The sequence below is a fragment of the Rhinopithecus roxellana genome, chromosome 15 (genome assembly GCF_007565055.1).
Source record: "Rhinopithecus roxellana isolate Shanxi Qingling chromosome 15, ASM756505v1, whole genome shotgun sequence".
In the NCBI taxonomy this organism is placed as follows: domain Eukaryota; kingdom Metazoa; phylum Chordata; class Mammalia; order Primates; family Cercopithecidae; genus Rhinopithecus; species Rhinopithecus roxellana.
This window is the reverse complement of record NC_044563.1, coordinates 80387845-80415547: the sequence shown is the minus strand read 5'-3', so window position 1 is coordinate 80415547 and position 27703 is coordinate 80387845. Positions and strand designations below refer to the sequence as shown.

General features: G+C 55.1%; 1 protein-coding gene across 3 annotated transcripts; it reads left to right on the top strand.

Moving 5' to 3' along the window:
• TRIM29 (tripartite motif containing 29) lies at window positions 1–27703 on the top strand. Of its 3 annotated transcripts, XM_030918456.1 has the most exons (10): window positions 1–1020; window positions 9696–9791; window positions 10601–10834; window positions 12766–12964; window positions 15606–15707; window positions 17889–17981; window positions 20209–20307; window positions 21946–22047; window positions 23576–23652; window positions 26519–27703. In XM_030918456.1, the coding sequence occupies exons 1-10, from the start codon at window positions 217–219 to the stop codon at window positions 26579–26581; spliced, it is 1869 nt and encodes a 622-aa protein (XP_030774316.1). In that variant the 5' UTR covers window positions 1–216; the 3' UTR covers window positions 26582–27703. The 3 variants fall into 3 exon arrangements, with proteins under 3 accessions (XP_030774316.1, XP_030774317.1, XP_030774318.1); XM_030918457.1 differs by lacking the exon at window positions 21946–22047 and having other exon boundaries at window positions 6–1020; XM_030918458.1 differs by lacking the exons at window positions 1–1020; window positions 21946–22047 and adding an exon at window positions 9324–9488.

Below are 27703 nucleotides of genomic sequence, written 5' to 3'. Positions count from 1 at the left end.
CAGGTGTGTCTCTTCCCCCACTCCCTGCCGAGACACACCTGGGAGGTGTTTGCTCCCTGCCGAGATACACCTGGGCGGTGTTTGCTCCCTGCCGAGATACACCTGGGAGGTGTTTCCCTGTGGCTGCTTGCCCCACTCCCTGCCGAGACGCCAGCCAGAGAGGTCACCTATCCTGAACCCCAGCAAGCCTAAAACAGATCAGCTAAGCACGCTGAGATGGAAGCTGCAGATGCCTCCAGGAGCAACGGGTCGAGCCCAGAAGCCAGGGATGCCCGGAGCCCGTCGGGCCCCAATGGCAGCCTGGAGAATGGTACCAAGACTGACGGCAAGGATGCCAAGACCACCAACGGGCACGGCGGGGAGGCAGCTGAGGGCAAGAGCCTGGGCAGTGCCCTGAAGCCAGGGGAAGGGAGGAGCGCCCTGTTCGCGGGCAATGAGTGGCGGCGACCCATCATCCAGTTTGTCGAGTCCGGGGACGACAAGAACTCCAACTACTTCAGCATGGACTCGATGGAAGGCAAGAGGTCGCCGTACGCAGGGCTCCAGCTGGGGGCTGCCAAGAAGCCACCCGTTACCTTTGCCGAAAAGGGCGAGCTGCGCAAGTCCATTTTCTCAGAGTCCCGGAAGCCCACGGTGTCCATCATGGAGCCCGGGGAGACCCGGCGCAACAGCTACCCCCGGGCCGACACGGGCCTTTTTTCACGGCCCAAGTCCGGCTCCGAGGAGGTGCTGTGCGACTCCTGCATCGGCAACAAGCAGAAGGCGGTCAAGTCCTGCCTGGTGTGCCAGGCCTCCTTCTGCGAGCTGCACCTCAAGCCCCACCTGGAGGGCGCCGCCTTCCGAGACCACCAGCTGCTCGAGCCCATCCGGGACTTTGAGGCCCGCAAGTGTCCCGTGCATGGCAAGACGATGGAGCTCTTTTGCCAGACTGACCAGACCTGCATCTGCTACCTTTGCATGTTCCAAGAGCACAAGAATCATAGCACCGTGACGGTGGAGGAGGCCAAGGCCGAGAAGGAGGTAAGTGCTGGGGCCCCTCCTGCCCCTCCAGGCCTCTCCTCTCTCACCCCACCCCTCCGACCTTCATCTTCTCCACTGGGGCTTCCTCGGGTTTGGGGCTTAAGTTTCTGCTGTCCTTGGCTCTTTTAGAAAACATTTCTTTCCCCTCATACCCCCTGTCCCCCCTAATCCCACCTGGGGATCAGAGGTGGCTCCCCAATCCCCTAATGTCTCAGGAGACAGGGACATTTTCTAGATGAGCAGATGGAGACTCAGAAAAGACTGGGGGCCTGACCAAAGTCACAGGATAAATTCAAGTCAGGTCAGAGAGTATGACCCAATGGCACAGAACTCACTCCTGGGCGCTGTGCCTGGCTGGGGTGTTTCTTCTTCTTCTCCTTCTCCCTCTTCCTCTTCTTCCGCTGCTGCTGCTTTTTTTTTTTTTTTTTTTTGATTTGAAGAAAAGATAATTCCTCTAACCTGAGTGGGTCTGGCCCCTGGGGAATGGGTTGTGGGTGAGGAAAGATACTAGAAGAGAGAAGTTTGGGGTCCATTGAAATGTCCTTTCTGTTGTCTTTGTAGTTTTTATTTGTGGTACAGTGGCTGCTTGTTCTGGCTGATCCCCAGCTGGTCTCTTGACTTCCTCCACAGCCTCCTTTATCCTTCTCTCAGCTGGGCCCTGTGTTTTGCATGTGTGGTTGTGTGTAGACACATCTATTCCTGCAGGCGAACGCTGTTGGGGAAGTTTGGAGTTTGTGTGTGGATGGCATGTACATGTACAGCTAGTCCCTGACTTAGGATGGTTTGATTTCTGATGGTGTGAAAGTGCTATGCTTTCAGTACAGTATTCCATAAAATTCAACACTTTATTACAAAATAGGCTTTGTAGTAGAAGATTTTGCCAAACTGTTGGCTAATGTAAGTGTTCTGAACAACTTTAAGGCAAGCTAGGTTAAGCTATGACGCTTGGTAGGCTAGGTGTATTAAAAGCATTTTTGACCTATCACGTTTTCAACTTACAATGGATTTATTGGTAAATAACCCCATCACAAGTTGAGGAGCATCTGTATATGTGTTTATTTTATGTGCACGTGGGTGTTTTTGTGCCTTTGTGGATGTTTGCATGTATTTGTATATGTAATACGTAAGTGTGTTTGCATGAGTTCTATGTGCCTCTGCCTGTACTTCTATGGGGCGGAGCAGAGGCAAGTGCAGGCCTGTGGATGTAGCATACCTGGGGCAAAGGGCCCAGCTATGGCCACTGCCCTTGGCCCCACAGATGTGGGGTTCACTCTTTCCTAAGGCACACAGCTTCCTGCTATGGGTGGCCTTCCTGGGGCAAACCTTCCTGACCTCCAAAGCAGTGAACTCCACTTTCCTGAAGAGCTTCTGCATGTCTCAGATCTGGACAGCACAGGATTCCTCCTTGCCCAGGCTTCCTGACCAGGAGGCGCTGGTTGATTACTCTCTCCTTTCATCTCTCACCCACACCCCTGGACAGAAAGGGCTGAGGTAGGGAGGGGAATGTACTCACAGATCCCTTCCAGAAGCCTTGTTTGGCCCAGGAAGATGTTTCCAGCTTCCCCCGTCGGAAGATGGGGAAGACCCCAGTGTGGCCTCAGGCTTCATACTGAGAGATATAGATGGGACAGGGGCCATGAAAGTCATTTTAGGGAGCTTACTTGGGAGGTTAGAAAGAATAAGAGGCAGTCATCCTCATCACAGCAACTGAGAAATTGCAGAGCCTCAGACAAGGTTTTAGGAAATGTGACTGAGTTCCAGTCCCAGTTTTTGCCTCTAACTAACTGTAAGGCTGTGAATAAGTCCTTTCCATTCTCAGTCTCAGTTTCCCAAGGGGTGAGGCTAGATTGTTGGTTTTCAAATTACCCCACAGAGCCATAGGATTCTTCGAAATGTCTTTGAGGCCTCAGGATGAGGAGGGGCAAAGAGGTGTCAAGAAGGCGGAGGGTTCAGGTTCCCACCTCGACTACAAGCAAAGGACATTCTTATTGATCATCTTCTATGTAGGATTTGGCCTCAAATTTGGACTGAACCAAGGATATCTCTGCTTAAGCCTGGGTACCTCTGGAAGAGGTGGTTCTGGTGGGCAGGAAGGTCTTGGACAGCCCCGTCTGGATGTGCCAGGAGCTTAGAGTTCAGAGTTCAGGTTCCAGTATGCGGGCCGCTGAGGGACTCACAGTTCTTTTCTGAGGGAGGGCTCATGATGTAGGTCGGGAGGCAGGGCTCATACACACAGACAGGACTGGGGAGCACCCACCCAGTTACGCAGAGTGGCTATCAGTCAACATAAAGTCGTAGTGGACAGAATGCCAGGCCAACAGAGTATTCCCTCACCTTGCAAATAGGGACACAGGCATAGAGGAAGGAAGGGGCCTGTCCAAGGTCCTTGTTTGAGGAGGAAGCCCCCTAAGCCCTCTTCCAGTGTTTGAGAATGCCTCAGGGAAGGGGCCCCAAGGGGATGGGATTGGGATATGTGTGCTTTAGGAGAAAATGCCTGGTCCCCTAAAGTGACCGTGATGGTGGGAGCTTCAGGTAGCCTGCATGTGTGTGTGCACATGCATGTGCACCTGCAGCATCGGGCTAGGCAGGGAACAGTGGAGCCAGGCAGCCAGGAGACTGAGATGGGCACCCCGGCTGTCTCGGCCTGGCTCTGCTGGAATGTCAGAGGTGGGGGACATTGGCACAGAGCAGGTTTAATGGGTAGATGGGCCAAAGTGAATGAGCATGCCAGTCCTGGCATCCTTTTGAGGCATCTCCTGCAGACCCAAACATCAGCCCACACATAGCTGTTTGCAAGCAGCCTTGTTCAGAACCTGTTCTGCAGGCCAGTGGTGAAGGCCCAGGTGACATAGCCTCAGATCTGCCTTGGTTGGTTGTGTGAGGCTAAGATGACACCCAGGGCTGTGGGTGCCCGTCTCCTGGGCCTCAGCTCTATCTACAGACTCTGAGCAGAGTCTCTGTTAGAAAAAGATCGCTTGGTGCGACAATATGACAGCACCTTCCTCTAGTGGTCCCTGGGTCAGCATGTTTCCAATTCCACCCTGAATGTCACAATAGGTCCCATACATGTCCTCCTGTCTTCCCCTCTGCCACTGGACACTTCCCAGGCTAGGTTACGTGGGTGGGATGGAAATGTACACATACATCCCTGTCTGTGTCTCATGGTCTTCCTTCTGCCTATCTCAAGCTTCAGCAGGCCAGGCTGTTAAGACCTTCTGGGTGGCTGGCTGGCTGCTCTTGGGTGGCCTTGCCCTGACATGGGTCTGGCCTGCTCTGAGGTGGCAGCACGACCAGGCATGTGTGGAGGTCACTCAGCCAGGAGCATTGCTTTGGAGAGGCTCAGCCTCATGCCTCCTCCACTCTCTCAACCCCACCATTTGGTTCAGTTCAGTTCTCTCACCATAACATGGCTTTGTTTCTCATCTCGTTGCCCAATTCTTCCACGAAAGCTGGCCCACTGGTTGCTGGGCATGGGTAGCCACGGGTCCTTGAGTTTCTGAGCAGCACTGGTCTGCCCAGGAAAGCTCTTTGGGATTCGGGAAGGGGAGCTGGGCTAAAGGCCAGGGTGCCCTGGAGGGGCTGGGCCCACTTTCCCTGGAGACTTTGGTGACTTTGGGGGAGAGTGCTTGCTCTGGGACGGGGTGGGTGAGAAAGGAGGCAGGGTGACCTCTCTGGGTGCTAAGGGAGAAACAACAAAATAAAAGAGGCTTGGAGACAGGAAGCAGGGGAGCAAAGTGACAGGCAGGCAGGAGACAATCCAGTGTCTATGGCACACACCTGAGTGCCAGTGCCTGGCCCAGCATGTCCTACCTGTAGATGCAGAAACAAGCTCAACGGCGTTGAGAGACTTACACAGGTTACAGCACTCGAGATCGGCAGAGCTGGGGTTCCTCTCCGCTATTTTAAGCCTTTTTGTTCCTGTAGGATCGGAAGGGTCTTCTTGAGATCACCGAGTCCAGTGGCCAGGAATCCCCAGACCACAATCAGCTGGTGAATTGTTGAAACAAAAATTCCCAGTCCTTACCCAAGGAGGTCGTTTAAAGGTCTCCCTAGAGAATTCTAATATGTAGCTGGGTTGGGAATCAGAGATCTAGTCCAATTTCACCACAAGGAAACCAAGGCTCAGGGAGGGGAGGTTCCCACTATGCCTGTGTCCCCATCTGTAAGGTGAAGGAGACTGAGGGAGCTGCTAACACTCCGTGGCCCTGGCATTCTGTCCTCTTCCCCACTGTTGGCCTGGAGATGGTCAGGGTGATACCTTCCTTGCCCCATCTTACCCCTCCCCTGACCTGAGGCTGTGAGGAAGCAAAAGGAACAGTAAATCCCAGTTAAGCAGACTAACTGATCCCAGGCTGTTTGACGTCCGGGTGGAAATGGGGAAATCTATCCAGCATTTCAGATTCTTATCCAGATAATTACCACTCTCATGTCTGAGAGTACAAATCTGGCAATTAACTGGCTCATTTGGCAAATGTCACAGCCGACAGGCCTTGTACTGAATTCAGGCCAGGGGAAGATCATGGCCAGTCGTCTCCTCCCTGGAGGCAGTGCAGGTACACCTATCCAGGTGGGTGCTCAGGTGTGTCTCCACCTGAAGACCACATCCAGGTTGAGGTGCTGCTAGCTGCTACACTACCCGTCTGCTCTCCGGAAAGCCTCTGCTCACCCAAGGCTGAAGGATTTCAAGGCTGGGTGGCCCATGCAGGGCCCGATCCTGGCATCAGAGAGCAAGAGGCAACCAGACAGGTGTGGGAGAAGGGAACAAAGGAGTCATTTAGGGACAGGTCTGGGCAGGGAGGAATGAAGCAGAGAGTAGGAAGTCAGGAGGGAGGCGTGGGCAGGGCGACACTGTGGGGATCAGAGGCCCTGTCAGCCATCAGGGCCTTTAACCACTTTCTGAAGGAAGAGGGAGAGAGGGAGAGACAAAGCTGGGGCCTCAGGACAATGGGGAGGGTGTGGGGAGGGAATTGGGAGGGAAGCGGGGGCAAGAGGAAAGACGTGGAACTGTCAAAGTGGGCCATCTGCGAGGTGAAGGGAGCATGGGAGGGCTTAGGTCAGCAGGAGTGAAGGGGAAGGACAATGCCACAGAAGACACACAGGACAGCCCAGTGCCACCACCTCTAGATGCGCCTCTTAAGGCACAGAATAGGATCTGAGCCCTATTGTTGCAGCTTGGCCTTACCGCTTTCCACCTGTGAGAACTCAGGCAAGCTGTGTAATCTTTCTAGGCCTCAGTTTTCACACCTGTGAAATGGGGCGGGGAGGGGAGGGATAATGCCACTTACCTCCACAGGAGGCTTTTGCTGGTTAAAGGAGAAAAGTCCTGGCACATAGTAGATGCTCAGTAATCAACACTCCCTTCCTTCCCTCTACTAGTGTTGAAGGAGAGCCCAGTGTCTTTTAAACCTTCCCATGTTACATTACTTCCTATACAGGAAAAATTGCCAAAAGCTGAACAGACACGAGGTGGATCCCTAGGTCTCACCCCAAATGCTCCTCCCCTGACAGGGTAGGACTCATCCCAGAGGTGATGAAGGAGTGTTCTAGCAGCACAGAGTTCCCAGTCCAAGGGAACTCCAAGAACCTGCTGTGTCCTGCCAGTCTGGTCTTGGAAGACGTGCTGTGAGAACAAGGCCCCTTCCCAGCCTGTGTCCAACTTCTTCAGTGCCCCAAAGAAATAGAAGGCCAAGTCTCTCCTCCACCCTGACCGACTCTTCCACCCACAGCTGCAGACAGTCTCCCCTTCTGACCCTGGCCTCACAGGTTTCCACGTCATCCGCCAACACCTCTGGCTCTGCTCTCCACCCCTCGGTGCTCAGCTAGCCCTGTTGCCCTCTTCCCTGGCTCCCTTACACAGGATGGACTCCAGGGGGACTGGCATCACCCTGCCCTTGGCCTAGACACTTCTTTGTTCTAATCCCCATTGAATTCTGCATCCCTGAACTCTATCTCCTTCGTCTGTCTTGGCCAGTGAATCCATGCTCACCTGGGGAGACCTTTCCTCCTCTGCAGCCCCAACCATGCAGCCCTCACCTTCTCTGGTCAGACCTTCTTCCATTTGCAGGTGGTTAGTCCACCCTCATCCCCTTTTTTCCTCCTTCATTTCCGCCAGTGTCCTCTAATCTTCAATTATCCACGAGCTATGCTTCCGTCTTGCATTCAGCCCAGTGTCTTGACCTCGCCAGCCTCTATGCACTCCCTGCTGTTCACTCTGTGTCTGGACAGTGTACACATTCCATCTGGATCCCAATCCAACAGCATACACTATCCTCACCACTGAACACCACCAACACCTCACCTGATCACACCTGCCGCACTTCTCACTTGCCAATGCCAGGCCCACCTGCTCACCACACTGCACACACTGCTGCGAGCATGGTGTGAGTGAAAGCACCTGGCCTGGCCCCTGGTCCATGGAAGGTGCCCACACAACAGTGACAATGGGGACCATTGCTCAGACGGTGCTCACGCTGTGCCAGGTGCTTTCTGGGAGCTTCACTCCCAATCCCAGGGCATCCCACAGCTTCCCTGGGAGGCAGGTCCTCTTCCTGCCCCCCATGGACCAGACAAGGCTACTGAGGCACAGAGAAGCTAGGCAACTTTCAGAGGTACTTGCTGTCCTGTGCTCCCGGTGAGCTCCCTCTGAGCCCACCATTGCTCATTTCATGGAAGGGCTGCCCATCCCCTATTTGAGATAGGACTTTTACAAGCGCTGGGCCCTGGCCTGTGGTGGGAGGAATTGTGCTTTTGTTCTCTGCTTTCCTTTCCATCAGACCTTGTTCTGGGGGTGGTAAGGTGGGGTGAGGAACCCAGGTGCCAACTCCTCCATCGCTGAGCTGGGTCAGGAGGTTGGGGGTCTCCAGCTGTTCCTCGACCTCGGGCTTCACTCAGGAGTTCTCCAGGGTGAGAAAGGTGCCTGGGATAGAACCCCCGTCTTGGTTCTCTTGGACTCTTCTTCACAGCTCAGATCTGCTTGCCAGGTCCAGCCTCCTCGGAGGCCTTTGGGGCCGTGGGATCTGCCATCCTGTGTTTCCTGGGCTCTTGGGCTCTGCATCCTCAGAGAGTGTGACGGTCTAGTTTCTGCCCTTATGATGGGCCTCCTTTCTGTTTTCCACTCTCTCACCATCTTATTTAGTGACTGCTGGCTTCTCTCCAGCCTTTTTTCCAGAGATAGGGCCAAATCTCCATCCTCATCTCCTTAGGTCCTCTTTTCCATCTCTGGTGATGGTATTTTCCATGCTATGGCATTTCCAGCCCATTGCTGGTGGGGCAAATGCTACTGAGAACAACTCTGAATCTCCCTGCCTGGAGAGCCCAGTAATGTGGTGGTGGTGGGGGGGGGGGGGGGGGGGGGGGGAGGCCAGGGATTCAAGGACTGTCTGGAAAGCTCTGTGGCTCTTGCCCCATGCCTTCCCCACCCTCTGGGCACCTTTTCCAAGAAAGCCAGGGAAACTCTGTCTGCCATCGGATCCACTTCCCTGGGTGCCTGCAGCAGGTCTGCTGTTAGCCCTCCCTTGGCCTGGTGGAGCGTTCAGAAGTTGTGCCGTGTGGTGATGCATGTGCCCAAGTGCTCATGACTCCTGGCTGCTGGAACTCACATTCCTAGAGGTTTGTGGCTTCCTCACCTTGACTATTCTTTTGGGCTCCTCAAGGAGATGACCAGAGAAAAGGGTGGGACTCTGCATTCAAAACCCAGTGGTAGTGGGGAAATCTGGAGCAATCCAAGGCTCCCTTGGATGCTTTGTTCTGTCAGGTGGAGATCATTCACCTATTGTCCATGCTGGAAGGGGCTTTGAGAGTCCGACAGGGCAGCCCAGCAGAACAGAGGCTTGGCTGGATGGGACTGGCCTTAGCTTCATGCCTCTCCTTTTGTCTCTATTGTGGCTGCTTTTCAGAGAAGGGCACTTCCCCAAATGGAAGGTGAATATGGGAGTGAAAGCTAATGTCCCAGCACACTACTGATACAACCTCTTCCTAAACCACCCCAGACCCCAACGGTCTGCGTCCTCTTCCTGAGCAGGGGTCCCTACAACCCCTTCTTCCACTCTACACTGCCTTCCTCTCTAGCCTTCTCCTTCCCCAGAGCCCCTGGATAAAAGTCCCTGTCTTGCCAAAACTGTAGAATGCCTTCCCTTTCCCATAAACAGGTTTTATAGCTGTGCCTGCCCAGACGGAGTCCACGCCAGAGGCAACCCTGGCTGCTGCTTGCAACACAGCCCTATGTCATGCCATAGAAACGCTGCACACTGTTACTGCCATGAGACACTCCCTGGGCTGGGCTGGGCTGAGCTGGGCTGGGTCCCCTTCCTTTCTCTTCCCAGTGTCTGCAGGTCCACTGAAAGGGGCAAACACCCTGAAAATGAGTTCCCTCCTGCTCATGCTGGGTGGAGGAGACAAGCAGAGGTTTAGCCCTTAAAAAGACAAGGCTAGAATGTCCAGCCCTAGTGGCCTGAGAATATAGCAAGATGGTATTTAACTTACTGCTAGATCCTTGGCGACTGGCATGGTGCCTGGCATATCCGAGGTCCTGATGAATGTTTGCTGAATGAAGAGCTGAATAGATGAGTGATGAGCCCTGGCTGCCAGTGTGCCCCTGGGTGGACCCGCTCCCTTGTTCTCTGGTTCTCTTCCATCTCCTCCCCCTGACTTCTCCAATCCTGGCTCTTTCTCTGCAGACAGAGCTGTCACTGCAAAAGGAGCAGCTGCAGCTCAAGATCATTGAGATTGAGGATGAAGCTGAGAAGTGGCAGAAGGAGAAGGACCGCATCAAGGTGAGCGCCCCCAAGCTCACCTTGCTGCTCCCTTACCCCACCAGGCCTGCCTGGAAAGAGGCAGGCCTTGGCTCCCATTTGAGTCTCAGGCACACATAGACATCCCACATGTTTCTTCTGGCTTCTCCCACTTCCTCTGACATTCTCACTGACTGCCGTTCTCAGTCTGAGCCAGGCACTCAGGTGGGATCCTGTCTGTGACCTAATACCCATTTCATATTATCCCAGCAAGTAAAGACCCCAGTGTGTCTTCCGATGTTCTCCAATGTCTGTTCTGCCCACCAGACTCCCCAGCCACCAAATACACACCATTTCTTCTCTACTTATGCCATTGTGGCTAAATATGTGTCTGCCATGGTTTGGGTAATTGCAAACTACAATCTGAAATCACTGCCTGCTTGACCCTGACTACATACACAGCTGGCATACACATTAATTTTCTGAATACACATTTCTACATATACATTCATTTTCTGAAGATGTTTGGTTCTGGTTAGAGTTTCAGGGAGCATATTGTGACCCATGGGAGAACTTTGGGGCCCACAGGGAATGATGGCTCATATCAACTCACCAAGAAGAAGGAGCCACGATAGGAATGTGGGCTGTGAACAAACCTGGCTATCTCTATCAGTAGGTGGCATCCCTCAGTGATGCCTTTGAATGAGATTCTTGGCTAAACAGACTTGCCAGGTTAGGGCAGTGGGAATGCCCTGACCCTGTGCTGGAAACCTAAAGACATACCCAACTAGCTAGATTTCTTTCCCTAAATAAAGCCCTGCCTAATCCCTTCCCTGACTTTGGACCTCTAGAGCTTCACCACCAATGAGAAGGCCATCCTGGAGCAGAACTTCCGGGACCTGGTGCGGGACCTGGAGAAGCAAAAGGAGGAAGTGAGGGCTGCACTGGAGCAGCGGGAGCAGGATGCTGTGGACCAAGTGAAGGTGATCGTGGATGCTCTGGATGAGAGGGCCAAGGTGCTGAATGAGGACAAGCAGACCCGGGAGCAGCTGCACAGCATCAGCGACTCTGTGTTGTTTCTTCAGGTAACAAGCCACTCCTCTGTCACTCAAGCCCTTAATTTCCCCGTGCACTTTTCGAGACCCCCCTCCATCATCCATCCATCCACCTATCCACTTATCTACGTATTCATCTATCCATTCATTCACCATTCAGCCATCCAACCATCCATCCATTCATCCATCTATCCAAGCGCCATTCTCTGTTTAATTTTTTTCATCCAATCCATTTCTCTACCTACTCTCAAGATGGCACACAAATATCACCTTTTATGAACTTCAGTTGACACGTGCTAGCAGTGCTGTAGGCTCAGTAGGAAAGAGTTCTGAGATCAGTGAATCGGGTAGAGGGGCAGTGGTGTAGGAGTGCTGCCTATTTGTTATCTTGGATCTAGTCCATTTGTCTATTCATCCATTCATCCTTCCATCTGCCAGAGTGTTTTGGATACTACTGCGTGCCCAGTACTCTATTAGGTGCTGTGGCAAATAGAGAAGTACAAGACATGGTTTCTGCCCCCAAGCAACTGCAATCCAGCTGGGAAGATAAGACATGTACAATTAGAGAACAATATAGAAAAGTGTGTAATTAAATGATAAAGCATATGGCTCAGGAGATAAGTGCCTGTAGAAGCTCAGAGAAGGGCAGGCGGGCTAGAGGAAGCTAAGACAGCTTTGTGGAGGAGGTGGAGTTTCAACTGGGTCTTGGAGGCCGGTTAGGATTTGAGAGGGAGGACAGAGTCTTTGGTGAGGAGGAAGGGAAATGAGCAGTGCTAAGGCAGCACTGAGCATGGCATGTAAAGGTAGAAATACCACTGTGGGCCGGGCGCGGTGGCTCACATCTGTAATCCTAGCACTTTGGGAGGGCAAGGCGGGCGGATCACCTGAGATCAGGAGTTCGAGACCAGCCTGGCCAACATGATGAAACCCCATCTCTACTACAAAAACAAAAACAAATTAGCCAGGCATGGTGGACTCACCTGTAATCCCAGCTACTCAGGAGGCTGAGGCAGGAGAATTGCCTGAACTTGAAAGACGGAGGTTGCAGTGAGCCAAGATCGCGCCACTGCACTCCAGCCTGGGCGGCAGAGTAAGACTTCGCCTCAAAAAAAAAAAAAAGAAAAGGAAGGAAGGAAGGAAGGAAAGAGAGAGAGAGAGAGAGGAGAGAGAGAGAGAGAGAGAGAGAGAGAGAGAGAGAGAGAGAGAGAGAGAGAGGGAGGGAGGGAGGGAGGGAGAGGGAGGGAGGGAGGGAGGGGGAGGGAGGGAGAGGGAGGGAGGGCGGGCCGGGCGCGGTGGCTCAAGCCTGTAATCCCAGCACTTTGGGAGGCCGAGACGGGCGGATCACGAGGTCAGGAGATCGAGACCATCCTGGCTAACACGGTGAAACCCCGTCTCTACTAAAAAGTACAAAAAAACTAGCCGGGCGAGGTGGCGGTCGCCTGTAGTCCCAGCTACTCGGGAGGCTGAGGCAGGAGAATGGCGTGAACCCGGGAGGCGGAGCTTGCAGTGAGCTGAGATCAGGCCACAGCACTCCAGCCTGGGCAGCAGTGCGAGACTCCGTCTCAAAAAAAAAAAAAAAAAAAAAAAAAAGAAAGAGAAAGAAAGACCACCATGGCTGGCCCCGAATACCATAGTCATTCCTTGCATTTCTTTAGTGTGTTCACTCCCAGTCTTCACAGCTTGTGTCCCTCTCACAAACCCTGTGAGGTAAACAGATGCACCCACTTTAGCGGTGGGAGTCGTGGAGTCACACATCTGAACGCCAGTGCCATCAGGGGTGTTAGCATCCAGTGAGTTTTAGCTGAACCTTTTCACCTTACAGAAGAAACAAATGTCCAATGAGGAAGAGTGGGGCTTGCAGCACTGAGACCCCCAGCTGCACTGTGAGAGCCCCTGGCAGAGAAGAGTCCTCATAGCTCATGAAGACCCAGGCAGTTAATGGTTTTTTCCTTTCTTGGTAGGAATTTGGTGCATTGATGAGCAATTACTCTCTCCCCCCACCCCTGCCCACCTATCATGTCCTGCTGGAGGGGGAGGGCCTGGGACAGTCGCTAGGCAACTTCAAGGACGACCTGCTCAATGTATGCATGCGCCACGTTGAGAAGATGTGCAAGGCGGACCTGAGCCGTAACTTCATTGAGAGGAACCACATGGAGAACGGTAGGTCCCCTCTCGTGGCTGGGCCCCAAGGCCATGGACCTTTCTCTCCCAAATCAATTCCTGCTGCCTGACATGGGCTGGCGTCTGGTGAGCTTATTCTCATTGTTCCTACCCACCCACCCACCCTTCCTCAGGCTGTTTGGACTAGGATACAGAGATTCTAACCCTCCCCCTCCTTTGAACTTGCTGCCAAAGTTGTGCAGCTATAGCAAGAGGCCTCCAGAGCAGGGACATCCTGGGCAGTGGCTGCACAAATGCCTCCTCTCTGTGGGTTGCCCATCAAACTGAGAGACTGGTTTTGTTCAGATCTACATCTAATTGCCGGGCCCAGCCCAGCAGCTGTGTGGATCCTGCCCCTGGTATGGGCCAGACTCCAAACTGGTGGCTTTGCAGACTCTAGCAGGTGTGACCTAGAACTGCAGCCATGCCTGGAGGGAGGACTTGCCTGTCATCATGGCCATGCTGAACAGTGCTGAGCCCAGAGGCTGGACTCGGCCTGGTGGGCTGGGCTGGGGATGGTGGGACACTGTCTCTGTGACTCACCAGCTCCCCTGAAGTCAGCTCTTCTTCTGAGTCATGCTGTCCCCTCAGAGGTCAACTGAATCACGTCACAGAAAACCTCTGAACCTGAGAAACAACATTGTTAAGTCCTTTTCCACCCAGTCCCTTTAGGGCCTGAAGCCTGGGCACTTTCCCCAAGGCCCCACCCAATGTCCCAGGCGTTGCACGGGGCCTTGAGAGTACAGCCTTATTAGTGAATGCTAAACGTGAATACCCCAAAGGAAAGGACCCCTGATTGCTCTCCAGACACAGCATATGATTCTTTGGGGGAGGAGAAGGGGATGAGGGGGATAGGAGTGTGCGGAAGGGTTGGGGTTCAGGAGGCCATTTGTGCACCTTGGTGATGGCAGTATCACACAGTGTCCCTGTGAAATGTGGGGGACATTCAATCACACCCAAGGACAGATAAGCCATTTCAGCAAGACAATCATTTGGCTTCAAACGGCACTCAGATCCCGAAATCCTCCTTCTAATGACAATAGTGATGATGCTAATGGTGATGGTGACAGCTGACAATGATTGAGTGTTCCCTCGATGCTGGGCATTTCGCTGAGCTCCTCATGCACATTACCTTATTTTCCCTGCGGGGTGTACTGCATTTTACAGGTGAGAAGGCTGAGGCTCAGAGACGCATCCTTTCATAGGGCGCACAGCTCGGTAGGGGGTACGGCGGGGTTGAACACTCTGCTATTCAGTCTCCCGTGCCCTCTCATCTGAGAAGCTGCAGCTGCCGGTGGGTGCAGCAGTGGGGTTGAGGAGTGTGATAATCATCAGCCCTGGGGTACAAACCCGGCAGGGGAGCCCCTCCGGTGAGGTCTGGCCAGGCCTGGGGGGATGGCCTCGACTGGGGTGGAGTGAGCCTTGCAGAAACTGTTCAGCCTCCTGGCCGCTCAGTGTCCCATTTCTAGGTCACAATGATGGCCACAGCCTCTGTACAGGTGTGGCCCTGCATCCTGTATGAGGTGTGTGGCAAGGTGGCAAGCAGGAGCAGGGATGGGCACTGCTGATTCAGTGGCCCACACCCGTGCCTGGGGCCGTGGGGGCGGCTCCTCTGCCTCTATGTTGTTTTTTTGTGTGGCTGCTGTGTGGATGCTGGGAGTGTGTCTGCTCTAGGAGGTGGTGGCTGGTGAGTCAGACAGTGGAGTGACCATCCACTCCTCCCTGATGCCAGCCTGCCCACCAGACCAGGAACTCGTCCATACCTCAAAGGCCCCTGTGCTAGGAGACACCAGGCCACTTCATCCTGGGCTCTGTGGGGCACAAGGCTGGGCTAACACCTAGGAGGGCATTTGTTTATTCTTTGAGTATCTACTGTGCACCGGAACACTGACAGGCGCAGGTGATGAAGATGAAGAATGAGGCTCTCAGGCACATTCCTCCTCTTGCTCAGGAGAGAGAGAGGGAAGGACAGGGAAAGTAGAACACAGGGAAGTCGCAGGAGAAAGGAATGGACTGGAGGTGGCTGAGGGAAGTCAAGCGTCAAGCAGCAGATCTGTTTGAGTTAGGGGGTCTGCAGGTGAGTGGCCCCCACCATAGGAGCTCACTCCACTGCCTGGATCCCTGGGTCATGGAGGCCAACATTGGGACCTCATCCCCTCACCTTAGGCTGCCAGCAGTGGCTGGGACTGAACCCGGAAGTAGAGGGCCAGGGCTCAATCCCCAACTCTGCCCTTATTGGCATGTGACATTAGGCAAGCTGCTTCTCTTACTTCTTGAGTCTCAATTTCCTTATCTATCTCGGGGGATATAACCACAGTTGATGTATGGATCAAATAAGAAATGGGCATTGAAGCACCTTGTAAAGGTGAAGTGCTAGCAAGTGCTGTGCACACGATCTTATTCACAAGGGCTCCGTCCAAGAGGGTGGACGACTCTTTGCAGACACCCTCTCCACCAAGAACTCAGGAACCGAGCAAATGCCAGTCAGGGCGTCATATTCTCGGAGATTTCGGAGACTTGGCTCTCCCTGGGACATAGGGGGTGGGCTATGGGGTGACTCATCTGAGCCCCCAAAGTCCCCAGTGGGCTGCCTCCTCCTTCCCACCTGGTTCCTCTGCTGACCCGACCCTCTCCTTCCTAGGTGGTGACCATCGCTACATGAACAACTACACGAACAGCTTCGGGGGTGAGTGGAGTGCACCGGACACCATGAAGAGATACTCCATGTACCTGACACCCAAAGGTAAGAGGGAGTCCCCTCACCTCAGACCCAGCGTCTCTCCTGCTGCCCAGGGGACCACGAAAGTCCATGCAGTGACTCTCAGCCAGGTTCCTTCTGGGTGGGGGTGATGGTATGTCCAGTTTGCCTGGGAAAGTCCTGGCATCTGCATGTTGTCCTGATGTGATTATGAACAGCGTCTGCGTTCGCTCTCAGAAGCGTCCTGGTTCGAATGAGAAGTTACCTGGTGCCAGCTCCTCAGAGGCGTTCCTCCTCGGCCACACAGGCAGCCCCTCTGCCCTCCTTGCCCTCTCACTTCTAGCCCACACCTCTGCTTCTCTTTCCTTCCGGAGGTCTCCTGGGCTCCCTTCTGCCAGGCTGGTGCTGTGTTTTGCTTTGGTTCAGGTTTTGTAGGGGCTGAGCCCTCTGAGACGGCTGCCGACCCCAGGACCATTCTGCTCCCCTAGGCGGGGAGAGCAGTGCCTCTTCTTCTGAGTTTCCCGGCTCTGCACCCTGGCCCCCTTGGCCCTCCCTCCCAGGCCTTGGACAGTCCCAGCCTGCAAGGTGCTGGCCTAGCATAGACCAGTGCCTGCCTGTCCTTGTCCTGTGGTGGCCTCTCATTCTTGGGCGCCAGCAACAAACCACAGCAATATCCGTTACATAAGGGCGGGTGTGCCGTCCCTCGGACCATGAGGGTGTGTGCCTGTGCGTGTGGGAGAGTGGGGCTGGGGGAGGAGGGAGGCATGGGGAAGGCACAGGGGCTGGGGAGGGGGAAGCCTCCAGGAGCTAATCAGTAATTCACACATGTCTTACACACACACATACACACGCACACACAATGGGAGAGGCTTGGGGGATTTGGAGAGATGAGCTCAACAGAAAAGCACCTGTGCCGCCCCACCCAGTTTGAAAACAACCCCTGGACTTCTTGGTTGTTGGGCTCTCCCTCCTCTGACATTCCTGGTGTGGGCCAGGCCCCAGCCAGCCAGTCTGCCTCCTCCCTGCCCAGGGTGCTGTGCCTTTGGGCAAGTTCTGGGAGAGGATAAGCTGTTCTAACCAGTCAGCCCCAGCATCCCTCTCCTCAGAACCCCCACCAGGCCTCGCCCCAGCCCTGTCCCTCCTGTCTCTCCCTACCATCCATGGACCAGGCCCTGGGGTGCCATCGAGTGCCCTGATGGGCTCCTGTGGGTCTCTCCTGCTCTGTAGGAGACTGAGGGCCCAGTGTGAGCCTCCTGCAGATGTGGGAGGGGGTGGAGGGAACAACAGCACCTACTATGATGCCACCCTGAGGGCTTAGGGCCTGGGGGATCTTGGGCAGGCCTCAGTTTCTGAAGAGAGGGGAGGTTGTGCTCACATGCTGGGAGACTTCCCAGCTCTGTTGCTGTGAGTCAGTCTCTGATGTCTGTGATGGAAGAAGCAGGTTCCCCCCAGCGTCCCTGCCCAAGCACTGTGGGTAGCCTGTGCCGAGGACAGGAGGGACAGGAAATCTGCCCTCGGGGAGCTCCCAGGCTCAGGGTGGAGTTGTGGGGAGGACACCAAGGAGTCACCAAGAAGATGAAAGAAACAAGTCCCCTAAAGGGACTAGGTCCTGAGTCTGGGAGCTTTGAGGTCAGTGGGATTGACAGTGGCTGTGACTCCTTCCCAGGAGGGGTGAGTTTCCGGGAACCTGTGCTCAGTAGAGGGGCATGACTGCGATGGGCAGAGGGCATCAGGGACCACAGGCATAAAGGCTTACAGGAAGGACTGGCAGGGTCAGAACTTGGGGTGTGGTGTTATCTGAGGGTCAGGTGGGGAAGGACAGGGGTAACAGAGGACCAGAATACACATGGGGAGCTCATTGTTTTCAGCTGGGTATCAGTCCCCACTGCTTCCTCACAAGGCTGTTGTGAGAGCCCAGGTGTGTGGAAAGGAAAGCACTTGTGAAGTGAGGCTCTGATCTCCCACCACTTCTGCCCCCGTGGTTGCCATGGCCTCTCCAGGTTTATGCTGATGCTCTTCTCATGGTTACTAACAGAGCCCTTCTACTCTTCAAGAGCATGCCAATTTTGGTGATAAATTAGTTGATTGCCTTATGTCAGACCCAAAGGACCTCTCTCAATGGCAGAATCCAGGTCCTGTGATGGGCACTTGGGCAACCTTTTGGGGGCAAGGAGTCCCGCATGAGACCATTCTCTGCAATGACAGCCCCCTTCATCTGCTTCACAGGTGGGGCCCGGACATCATACCAGCCCTCATCTCCCGGCCGCTTCACCAAGGAGACTACCCAGAAGAATTTCAACAATCTTTATGGCACCAAAGGTAGGTGGTGGCTCAGCTTGAGGGTGCACAGGGTTCATGTGGGGCTGTCCAGGCAGGAGGGGCGTAGAGGTGAGGCCAGGGGGCATGGGGTTCAGACCCCAGTGTGAGATGAATGTGGGAAGCTGGGATGGGTGGGGGGCCCAGACACGGGTGGAGAGGGGTCCTACCTACCGAGCTTAAAGTGTGTGTGTGTGTGTGTGTGTGTGTGTGTGTGTGTGTGTGTGTGTACATGCATGGGGGACACAGTTAGGCTGGAGGAAAAATAGCCAGGAATCTCGGCATCCCTGGAGATCCTTGAGTCCATATGCTCTTCTGATTCCTGAGGAAGGATTTGGGGAAAACTGGAGCTGAGCAGCCACCTTGGGCTTAAGTGTGGGGAAGCCCCCCAGCAAGTATGAGGGCACGAGGGCCCAAAGAGAATCTACTGATTTGCGTACTTCTGCAATGAAAAGTCGTACAGTGGTTAGTTGTTAGCTTGGCTGTGACTGGAAAGGAAGGCATGGCAGGAAATGGGACTGGCCCTGGAGCTCCAGGAGGTGAGGTGAGTGAGCAGCACCTTAAGACCTAGATGAGATGAAATGGGGGTGGGGACGTGGCTTCCCTAGGGGGAGCTGCTAAGTTCAGGGTCTCCTGCCCAGTGCTCCGAGGGGACCATTTGCTCAAGGGCAGGGCCATCCACTCAATGAGACCTGGTTCTGGGAGTCCTTGGTTCTGTCCTGGGGGCTCCTGGTCACATGCCAGCTATGCACGGGGAAGGAGGGGACTGGGTCAGCCCCCGCCCCAGACGTAGCACTGGAGGACTCTTCTGTGAGGACAAGAGCCGTGGAGACTGGAGGGTCAGGGGCACCACAGCAATGCCTGGGCCTCTACATCCAGGATTGGATTCACAGCCGTGGCCAGCGGCACCCCCTCCTCCACATATGCAGTAGACCATGGGCACCTTGAGGACAGAGCTGTGTCTGTCCTGTTTGCTGCTACAGGCCCAGAGCTCAAAAGTAGGAGGGGGTCAGGAAGCAGTCGTTGAGAGAGAGACTAAAGGCATGAGTGAACAGAAGGGCAAGGTATCTGGCCTCGCAGAGCCCTGGCTGGACGTGCTCACTAAGGCCTTGCTACAGAAGCTGCCTGGGATCCCTGTGGGAGGGCTTTGCACAGGGGCAGGTGGCCAGCCCCAGCCATCTCTGACCCCTGAGCCCAAAAGTCAGCCCCCAGCCCTCCCCACAAGCAGCCAAGGGGTGAGCTTGACTAAGGAGGTCACTGATGTTTCAAGCCTGGCAGATGGGGGTGCTGAAGAAGTGTGCATCACCCACGGGGGCTCTGAGCCCCCCACTCCAGTGCCCTCTGAGTGCCCTAGCAGCTCCTCCCACCCCCTTCCCATTGCCTTCTCCTTTGGACTATGGGACATGCCTGCACATAGGTGTGTGCTAGCCTATTCAACTTGGCAACTATCAACTGTCTCATCCCCAAGTTTTAGGATGTGTTTGTATTTATTTGTTCATTGGTTCATGCATTCTGTCCATCAACCATACAATGAGCACCTTCCAGGAACCAGGCTCTGTGCCAGGCACTAGGTGTGATGTAGGGGCCAGACAGGTACATTCCTAGTTCATGTGAGCTCACTGCGGGAGACAGACAATTGAACATATAGTTGCCACCCAGAGGGTAGGGGGTACAGGATGATGTGGGGATGGGACTGAGGCACATGCAGACATTGGGGAGGTGCCATGTAAGCTGACACTTGAAGACCCCACCCTTGAATCGCTGAGGGTGGGAAGCAGGAGAAGTGTCCTAGGCAGAGGACAGGGTCTGGGTACATAGCCTGGGGCAGGAGAGAAGCTGGAGTGTCTCAGACACTGAGACTTAGGCTGGTTTGAATGTCCAGTGGTGGAGGGAGGGCAGAGGCAAAGCCAAGAAGTGGGAGATGGTGGGTGTGTAGCGGGGACTAGGGAGAGCAACTCACGACAGAGCCATGGGCTGTGCTTGGGACGTTGTGCCTTATTCTGAGGACAGTGGCCTATAGGTAGGGGAGGGACCAGACTACACTTTATATTATAGAAAGATAACTATGGTGGCAGAAGGATGGGGGTGAGGTATGACTAGGATCACAAGTGGCATCCTGGATTAAGTTATGGCCAGCGACTGGAGAGTCACAGACCTGGCTTTGTCCTGGTCCTGCCTCCTCTCCCCCTCCCAGCTGTGGGAGCCTGACAGCCCTACTTTGCCCTGCCAGGTAACTACACCTCCCGGGTCTGGGAGTACTCCTCCAGCATTCAGAGCTCTGACAATGACCTGCCCGTCGTCCAAGGCAGCTCCTCCTTCTCCCTGAAAGGTGAGCTTGCCCACCCTGGCCCCTGCTTTCCTCCACAGCTGCCCCACACCTCCCAAACCCTGCTTGGGTCTCTTCCCTGAGCTGCTAGTTCCTCCCTCACCTCCCTGTCCAGTGACCGCAGCCTCTCACTGGACAGAGATCTGGCCCAGGACAGACCCTGCTTATTTCTTGAGGGCCTCAGTTTCCAGGTCATGGCGTGTGTCTTCCCAGGCCTCCCTGCAGGCTGATGGCTGACACTGAGAGTGCCTTCACTGTGCTGTGAACCAGAGCTCCTTTCTGGTCTGTCTGGGCTGAGGCGGAGGGAGTCAGGGCAGCCCCGCTTTAGACTAGCATCTTTGCAACCAAGCTCAGAGAGCGCACCTGCTCTGGGCCTCTCGGGCTTGCTGTCCTAACCCTGGGTGGTGGCCACACTGACAAATTCCTGCCTCTCTTTAGGCCCTAGTCTCTGGCTAGTGAAACGGGAGAGGCCACAGAGCCAGGGAGAAAAAACATGAATTTGGGTTTTGGAGTCTGGCAGCACCTGGTTTGGAATCCTGACTGCTGCTTATAAGCTGTGCAACTCAGGCAAACTGCTGAGCTCATAGATACGGGGCCAGATGAGAGCCCGAGAGCTGTCGCTGTGGTCTTTGCTGAAAATGAGGGCAGGAGTGGGGGCTGGGCCACATCAGCGTTTCCCAGGGCTTGTTTCACCGCTCTCTAGTCTCTACCTACACGCTGCAACAACAGCTCTCAGTGGTCAGGACGGGGAGGACACCCCGTACCCCCTGCACCCGACCTCTCTGATCCTCAGGGTGCTGCTTCTCCTACTGCAGAGTTTATTTAACTCCCAGCGTTGGCCGGCTCTAGGGTCCTGTGGCCATGGAGCACCTGCCAGCATCCTGCAGAGTCAATCCTGCAGGCGCCCCTTTGGGAAAGACAGGACCAGACGACCCTAAGGCCCCCCAAGACTGATCCTCTTTTCTGGCACTCTGTCCCCCGCCTGCCTGCAGTGCTCTCCAGCACTCTGACAAGGGAGAGTGGTCGATGCCTCCTGTCCCCTGGGGCTGGGGGCATCCCGAAGGGGCAGGCTTGAACCAGACCCCAGCTATGGGCCCCAGGCCCTCATGCATCTCCTGAAAGATCCCAGAGACAGCTCTAATGGCTGTGGTGGGAGTAACCCTGTCTCTCTTCTGGCACCCCAAACATCTGGCTTGGAAGTCAAGATCAGCAAATTGGGTGGGTTCAGGAGAGGGAAAGGGGCTATGCAGGGCAGACAGATCCCTGAGCAGTGGCCTCTGAGGCCTCGTCACTCAGCTGTCCCTTCTGGCGTAGAGTCCTACACTATACCCAGGGCAGGGATTCTTGGAGCTGCCGGCAAGATGAAGGAGACAGGACTATGGGTGGAGGGTCCCAGCCTGCAGAAGCCCCGGGCACGTCCTAGCCCTGATCCGGGCCTGGGGAGCTCCAGGACTTGCCTTGGCCTGTTTGGCTTCTAGCAGGTGCCTTTCTGCTCTCTGCTCAAGCCTGGACAACAGAGCACCTGGCAGGGGAGGTGGCCGCCCTCAGGTGTGATTCAGAGCAGCCTCCAGAATGAGGGGTGGGTCCTTTTGGCCCCTCGTGGGACCAGCACTGTGCCACTAATGCCTCTCTCTCTCCCAGCAGGCACTGGGAAAACCCCCTATCAGTTCACCACCTTGGGACAGGCCACTGCAGAGTTTTCCAAACCACTGGGTCGCAGTGGGCTGTCTAAAAATAATCCCGGTACCTGCCCATTTTTCCATTCCTCCCCTTTTCTCTCCCACAGCGGGGCAGGTGGGACATGGGGAGCTCTCTGCCACTTCTAGGGTGTGCCGGTCCCTTCTCCCCAGAGCTCCCTGGAGAGGGATGCATGCCCCACCTGCCACCCCAGCACACTCTATCTGGACTTCTGCCTGCTACACAAGGCGGGTGACTTGGGCCACCCTAACCCCACCCCTGTTTCCATTCTCCCCTCTCTCATGGCTGGCGTGGGATTTTCTTTCCGGGAGCTGAGAGATGAGGCCTGAATTACCCCTCTTAATCTCCACTCATGATCCCTGGAATGCCCCCCTTTCCTAAGGCTGCCCCCACCCCCAGATGCAGGAAGAGACCCAGGTTCTTTGCTCCGTCTCCTCCCCCTCCTCCTTGCTCAGTGCCAGCCTGGGAAGGGCCAGCCCAACAGGCAGCCTGGCGGTGCTCATCATGAGCCTGACCTGCTCATCCTCGCTTAGAGCAGGGCAGGACAGGGGCTTCCCCAAGACAGACCGCAGCCTCTCACTGGACAGAGATCTGGCCCAGGACAGACCCTGCTTATTTCTTGAGGGCCTCAGTTTCCAGGTCATGGCGTGTGTCTTCCCAGGCCTCCCTGCAGGCTGATGGCTGACACTGAGAGTGCCTTCACTGTGCTGTGAACCAGAGCTCCTTTCTGGTCTGTCTGGGCTGAGGCGGAGGGAGTCAGGGCAGCCCCGCTTTAGACTAGCATCTTTGCAACCAAGCTCAGAGAGCGCACCTGCTCTGGGCCTCTCGGGCTTGCTGTCCTAACCCTGGGTGGTGGCCACACTGACAAATTCCTGCCTCTCTTTAGGCCCTAGTCTCTGGCTAGTGAAACAGGGGAGAGGCCACAGAGCCGGGGAGAAAAAACATGAATTTGGGTTTTGGAGTCTGGCAGCACCTGGTTTGGAATCCTGACTGCTGCTTATAAGCTGTGCAACTCAGGCAAACTGCTGAGCTCATAGCTCATAGATACAGGGGCCAGGCTCAGTGAGGAGATGTCTACAAAGTCCCTTCCACAGTGCTTGGCACAAGTGGGGCTCCGTGAATGGGAAGCATCGTCCAAACAGGGCAGGGGAGTCCAAGTGAGCGCCTCCTGCCGGGAAACTCTGGCAGGTCATGCTTCTGCGTGGTGCTCCTGGTTTCTGGGAAGGGGAGGGCCCGTGGTATAAACCTCCGGGGAAGGTGAGTGGAAATCCCTGCAGAGCAGTGTGATGCTGCACTGGATGTGGGTGCAACACTCCCCTGCTGCCTGGTCCAGCCCACCTGGCCAGCTCCTCCTCCTTCTGTTTGCTTTGCTGCCTCCTCCCTTTGGCCAGCCTCCCCAGGAATTTCGGTTGCGGCGCCCTGGCTGCTGCACGCCTCTTCAGGCGGCTGCATTTGGTAATGGGCTGGATGATGCTTGGTGGTCACTTTGGAGAAGGCAGCTGTGCTGCTCCGGCCCCGGGGGCCCCTGACCACCAGCAGTGCTCCCTTTGACTTGAGTCTCTTGTCTTCCCAGGCTATCCTTCCCTCATGCGGAGCCAAAGCCCCAAGGCCCAGCCCCAGACTTGGAAATCTGGCAAGCAGACTATGCTGGTAAGGGAAGTGCTGCCGGGAGGGCCTGGGCACACCCAGAGACCTGGGCGCTGAAGGGGACTCCCTGGGGGAAACAGGTTCCAGGGCCTGTGGGAGGATGATGACTTCTCTGGGCCATGGGGTAGAGAAGGAGGCAGCAGTGGCCTGAATACCTGCACACAGCAGAGGGTAGTAGAGAGCCAGGGCTAATGGGCAGGGGACTGGCTAAGCACACACTGTCTGGACCTCAGTTTTCTGATCTATAAAGTGGGCAGCCTTGGGGTTTTATTTGGCGAATGCTTGTTGGATGCCTATGCTAGTGGAATGGCAGCTTGGGTTCTGCCAGCTCTGGGATTGTAAAACAGCCCAGCGGGAGGACAGGCCTCCTCCTAGAGATAGGTCCCACCTCCCCGGGGCAGTTCTCCAGTGCTGACAGCATAGAGGCCATTGGGGTGATAGTGTGGGGGTGGGAAAGGCTGGAAAGTTGGGAATAGATATATTTAGGTTCCGTATCTAATGACCCTAGGCCAGGGATATCAGAAGAGCAGCAAGACAGGGAAGCATGGCTTTGGGGTCCAGGCTACCTGCTGACTGTGGGGTCCTGGACAAGTTAGATACCCTCTCTTGAGACACTTTCTTGCTTTTTATGATGTGGGGACTGAGATGATCTCCAGTGCCCGTTAGATCTGACATATCTGACCCTGACTGAGAGCTCAGTGATCAGGGACTGTAGTTCACATGCAGAGCCCCCATGTGCCTAAATGCCTTGCTCCTGAAGGTCCATTCTAGGCCCTGCTACAGGAGTCAGCCAGCTGCCGTGGCAAGTGGGTGGCATCAGGAGCTCTGCTGGAACCAGGGCCGGAGCCCTTGGCTCTTGCTGTCCTTGCAATTGGAGGTCAGAGCAGGAGAGGTGATTTGCCCTGGACCACAAAGAATGGCTGGGGATAGTTTAATTGGAGAGAATCTTTAATTGCTGGCGATGGGAGCTAAGTGATCGTGTGTGTAATTTGGAGCTGGGCCCAGGGGCATTGCAACAGCAGGACTGCAGAAAGCAGATAGGGGGAGATAAAAGAAGGTTTCTGTTCTAGACTCAGTCCTTCCCCTCCCTACTACATACTTTTCTACCCTCTCAGAGCCTGGGACCCTGAAGAGAAGGCTCATCAGCACTTTGAGGCCCCTGGCAGGGCGGGGTTCTGGTGTCCAGCAAGCAGCCAGCGCTGGGAGAGTGGAGGCAGGTGCTGGGGTGCAGAGGCTGAGCTGGGAATCAGTTTCCCTGGGGGCTGGCCCCGGCTGTCTCACTGACTTGCTGTGTGACCTTGCGTGCGAAAGAATGATTCCTTTGTGCCTCAGTTTTCCCATCTGTAATTAGGATGATTTCCTAGCTCTTCCAACTGCCATATGTGCTGTGACCTCAAGCCAGGGAGGGGAAGGGAGGGTGAGGGGAACATTCTGCCCTGATGCCCACCTACCACTCTGGGCTTTTAACCAGACAATGCCATTCATCGACCTGCAACCCAGATTATTGACCCAGTCTTCCTCAAAGAAAGGCTTCAGCCATTTCCAAATCTATTCACTTTGCCCTATGAATTGCTTGGGGTCCCGGCTGGCCCCTGGGGGTCAGGAGACCTGGTCCAGGCCCTGCTCTACCAGTAAGTAGCTGTTCTTTCCCCTCCCTGGGTACCAGTTTCTTCCTTTGTTTAATAGGTGGTTTAAGCAAGGTCTGAGCATCCCTCAGGCCCACAAGTCCTGCTGTGGACCAGGCATAGGCAAGGAGCTGAACAGGAGGTGTCAGTTCCCTGGCAGACAGGGCCAAGGGCAGTGCACCCTTGGGGTGTGTGTATGAGGGGCAAATGATGTCTCCTGTATTGGGATCCACAGCACATGGGGGTGGGCTTAGCCTCTGACCCAGCTCAGGGACAAATCCTCTTCCTGAGACCCTCCAGGGGCTGATGGTGCTTGCATGGGTGAGCAGCAGCTAAGTCGTGCTCTTCCACTCCATCTTGGAGGGCTGCCTCCTCAGGGCCCTGATGAAGTGATCTGGGCGGGGCGGGGCACGCTGATTTCACGAAATTACTGGGAGATACGATATATGGAGAAGGTTGGGAGAGCTGTCACTGGGCTCTCCAGAGATGCTCCCTGAATACCAATGGCTGGGGGAGGAGGAGCAGGACGAGAGAGGCACAGGGCTGTGGGGAGACTGGGACTGTGTTGGGCTGGGGCAGTTGTTTACCCTCTCTGCACCCCCTCTGTAAGGGAGATTTATGCAGAGAGAGCCAAAGAAAATCCTGGAAGCCCTCACCATAAGAGAAGTGATGCCGAGAACTGGGGGCTGGGGGTGTGGGTTTTGGAGGCAGCCTGCTGGGGCTTGGATTCCAGCTCCTTGCTTACCAGCTGAGTGACCTTGGGCAAGTTGCCTAGCTTCTCTGTGTCTTGGTTTGCTCAACTATAAAATGAATATGATAATAGTAATCTATGTAATTGGGTGGTTGTAAAAATTAAATGAGTGCATCCGCATATAGCCCTCGGCACAGTGCTGTGAAGTTCCGTGGAGTAGAAAGTGTTATATAAATAGCAGCTGTGGTAGCACTGGAGGAACCTCCTGAGCTGTGGAGAGAAATTTCGACCAGTGTGATGAGGGGCTGAGGTTCAAGCTCACCCACTAACTATGGGAATGGACTCCAATTAGGATTCAAACCTATAAATCCTGACATTAGGGACCAGCACCTGATCACAGGGTAGGTAGATCTTGCAGATCAGGCCAAAGGGCTCCTAGAATTGTTGGGGCTTGGATCACTGCTACCTCCTGGGGCAGGTTAGGATAGGGTGGGTCTAGCTAGCGGGCTCATCTGTCATCTGGCCTCCCTGACCACTCTTGTTTTCCCCACAGTCTCACTACCGGCCATTCTACGTCAACAAAGGCAACGGGATTGGGTCCAACGAAGCCCCATGAGCTCCTGGCAGAAGGAATGAGGCGCCACACCCCTGCTCTTCCTTCTGACCCTGCTGCTCTTGCCTTCTAAGCTACTGTGCTTGTCTGGGTGGAAGGGAGCCTGGTCCTGCACCTGCCCTCTGCAGCCCTCTACCAGCCTCTCGGGGAGGTTCTGGCCTCTCCAGCTTCCCCACTGGCCACACTCCATTCAGACTCCTTTCCTGCCTCATGACCTCAGATGGTCAACATCGTTCCTGTGCTCAGAGGCCAACGCATCACAGGGGTGAGATAGGTGGGGACTGCCCTAACCCACCACCCTCCTCCTCTCAGGCTGGATCTGGGGGCTAGCAGTGAGTACCCGCATGGTATCAGCCTGCCTCTCCTGCCCATGCCCTGCTGTCTCCAGGCCTACAGACCTTTCTCTCCAAAGCCCCATCCCCCAGTGTTGCCAGCAGGTACCTGGACAGCACAGCCACACATCTCCCTTTCACATGGCCCACCTCCTGCTTCCCAGAGGACTGACCCTACATGCTCTCTCTAGTCCTACCTATCAGTGTCCAGCGTGGCAGAACCTGCAGCCCTTGGCCACTGCAGACAGAAACCTCTCAGTGTCTTGACATCGCCCTATGCAGGCAGTGGGTCTCCACCACAGCCACTTTGAGTCTGTGGTCCCTGGAGGGTGGCTTCTCCTAACTGGCAGGATGACCTTAGCCAAGATATTCCTGTCTTCCCTCTTCTGGGATAAATAATTCCCTTAACACGATATGATCCACCCATGAAAACAGCTACTGGCCCAGCTACCATTTCCCAGCCGCTGTACCATTCGCCTATAGAATTTCATTCAGTTTATCATTTGGCATTCTCTCTGGTGATGGAGAGTGTGGCTGGGCTGGCTGCGAAGAGTGCCTCACACACTGCCCCCACCCTTAGCCACTGCCCCATCAGAGGCTGCCTTCTCCTTCTGATTACCACCCATGTTGCATATCAAGGTGCCCAGGGATTGGAGCGGCACAGTGGGGACCTCTCCCGTCTCAACAGCCCCAGGCCTGTGGGGACTCTGGAAGGATGGGTCAGCTTGCAGGGGTCAGGGAGGGAGGCATCCAGCTTGGGTTTTCCCCTTTGGAATAAACCATTGATCTGTCA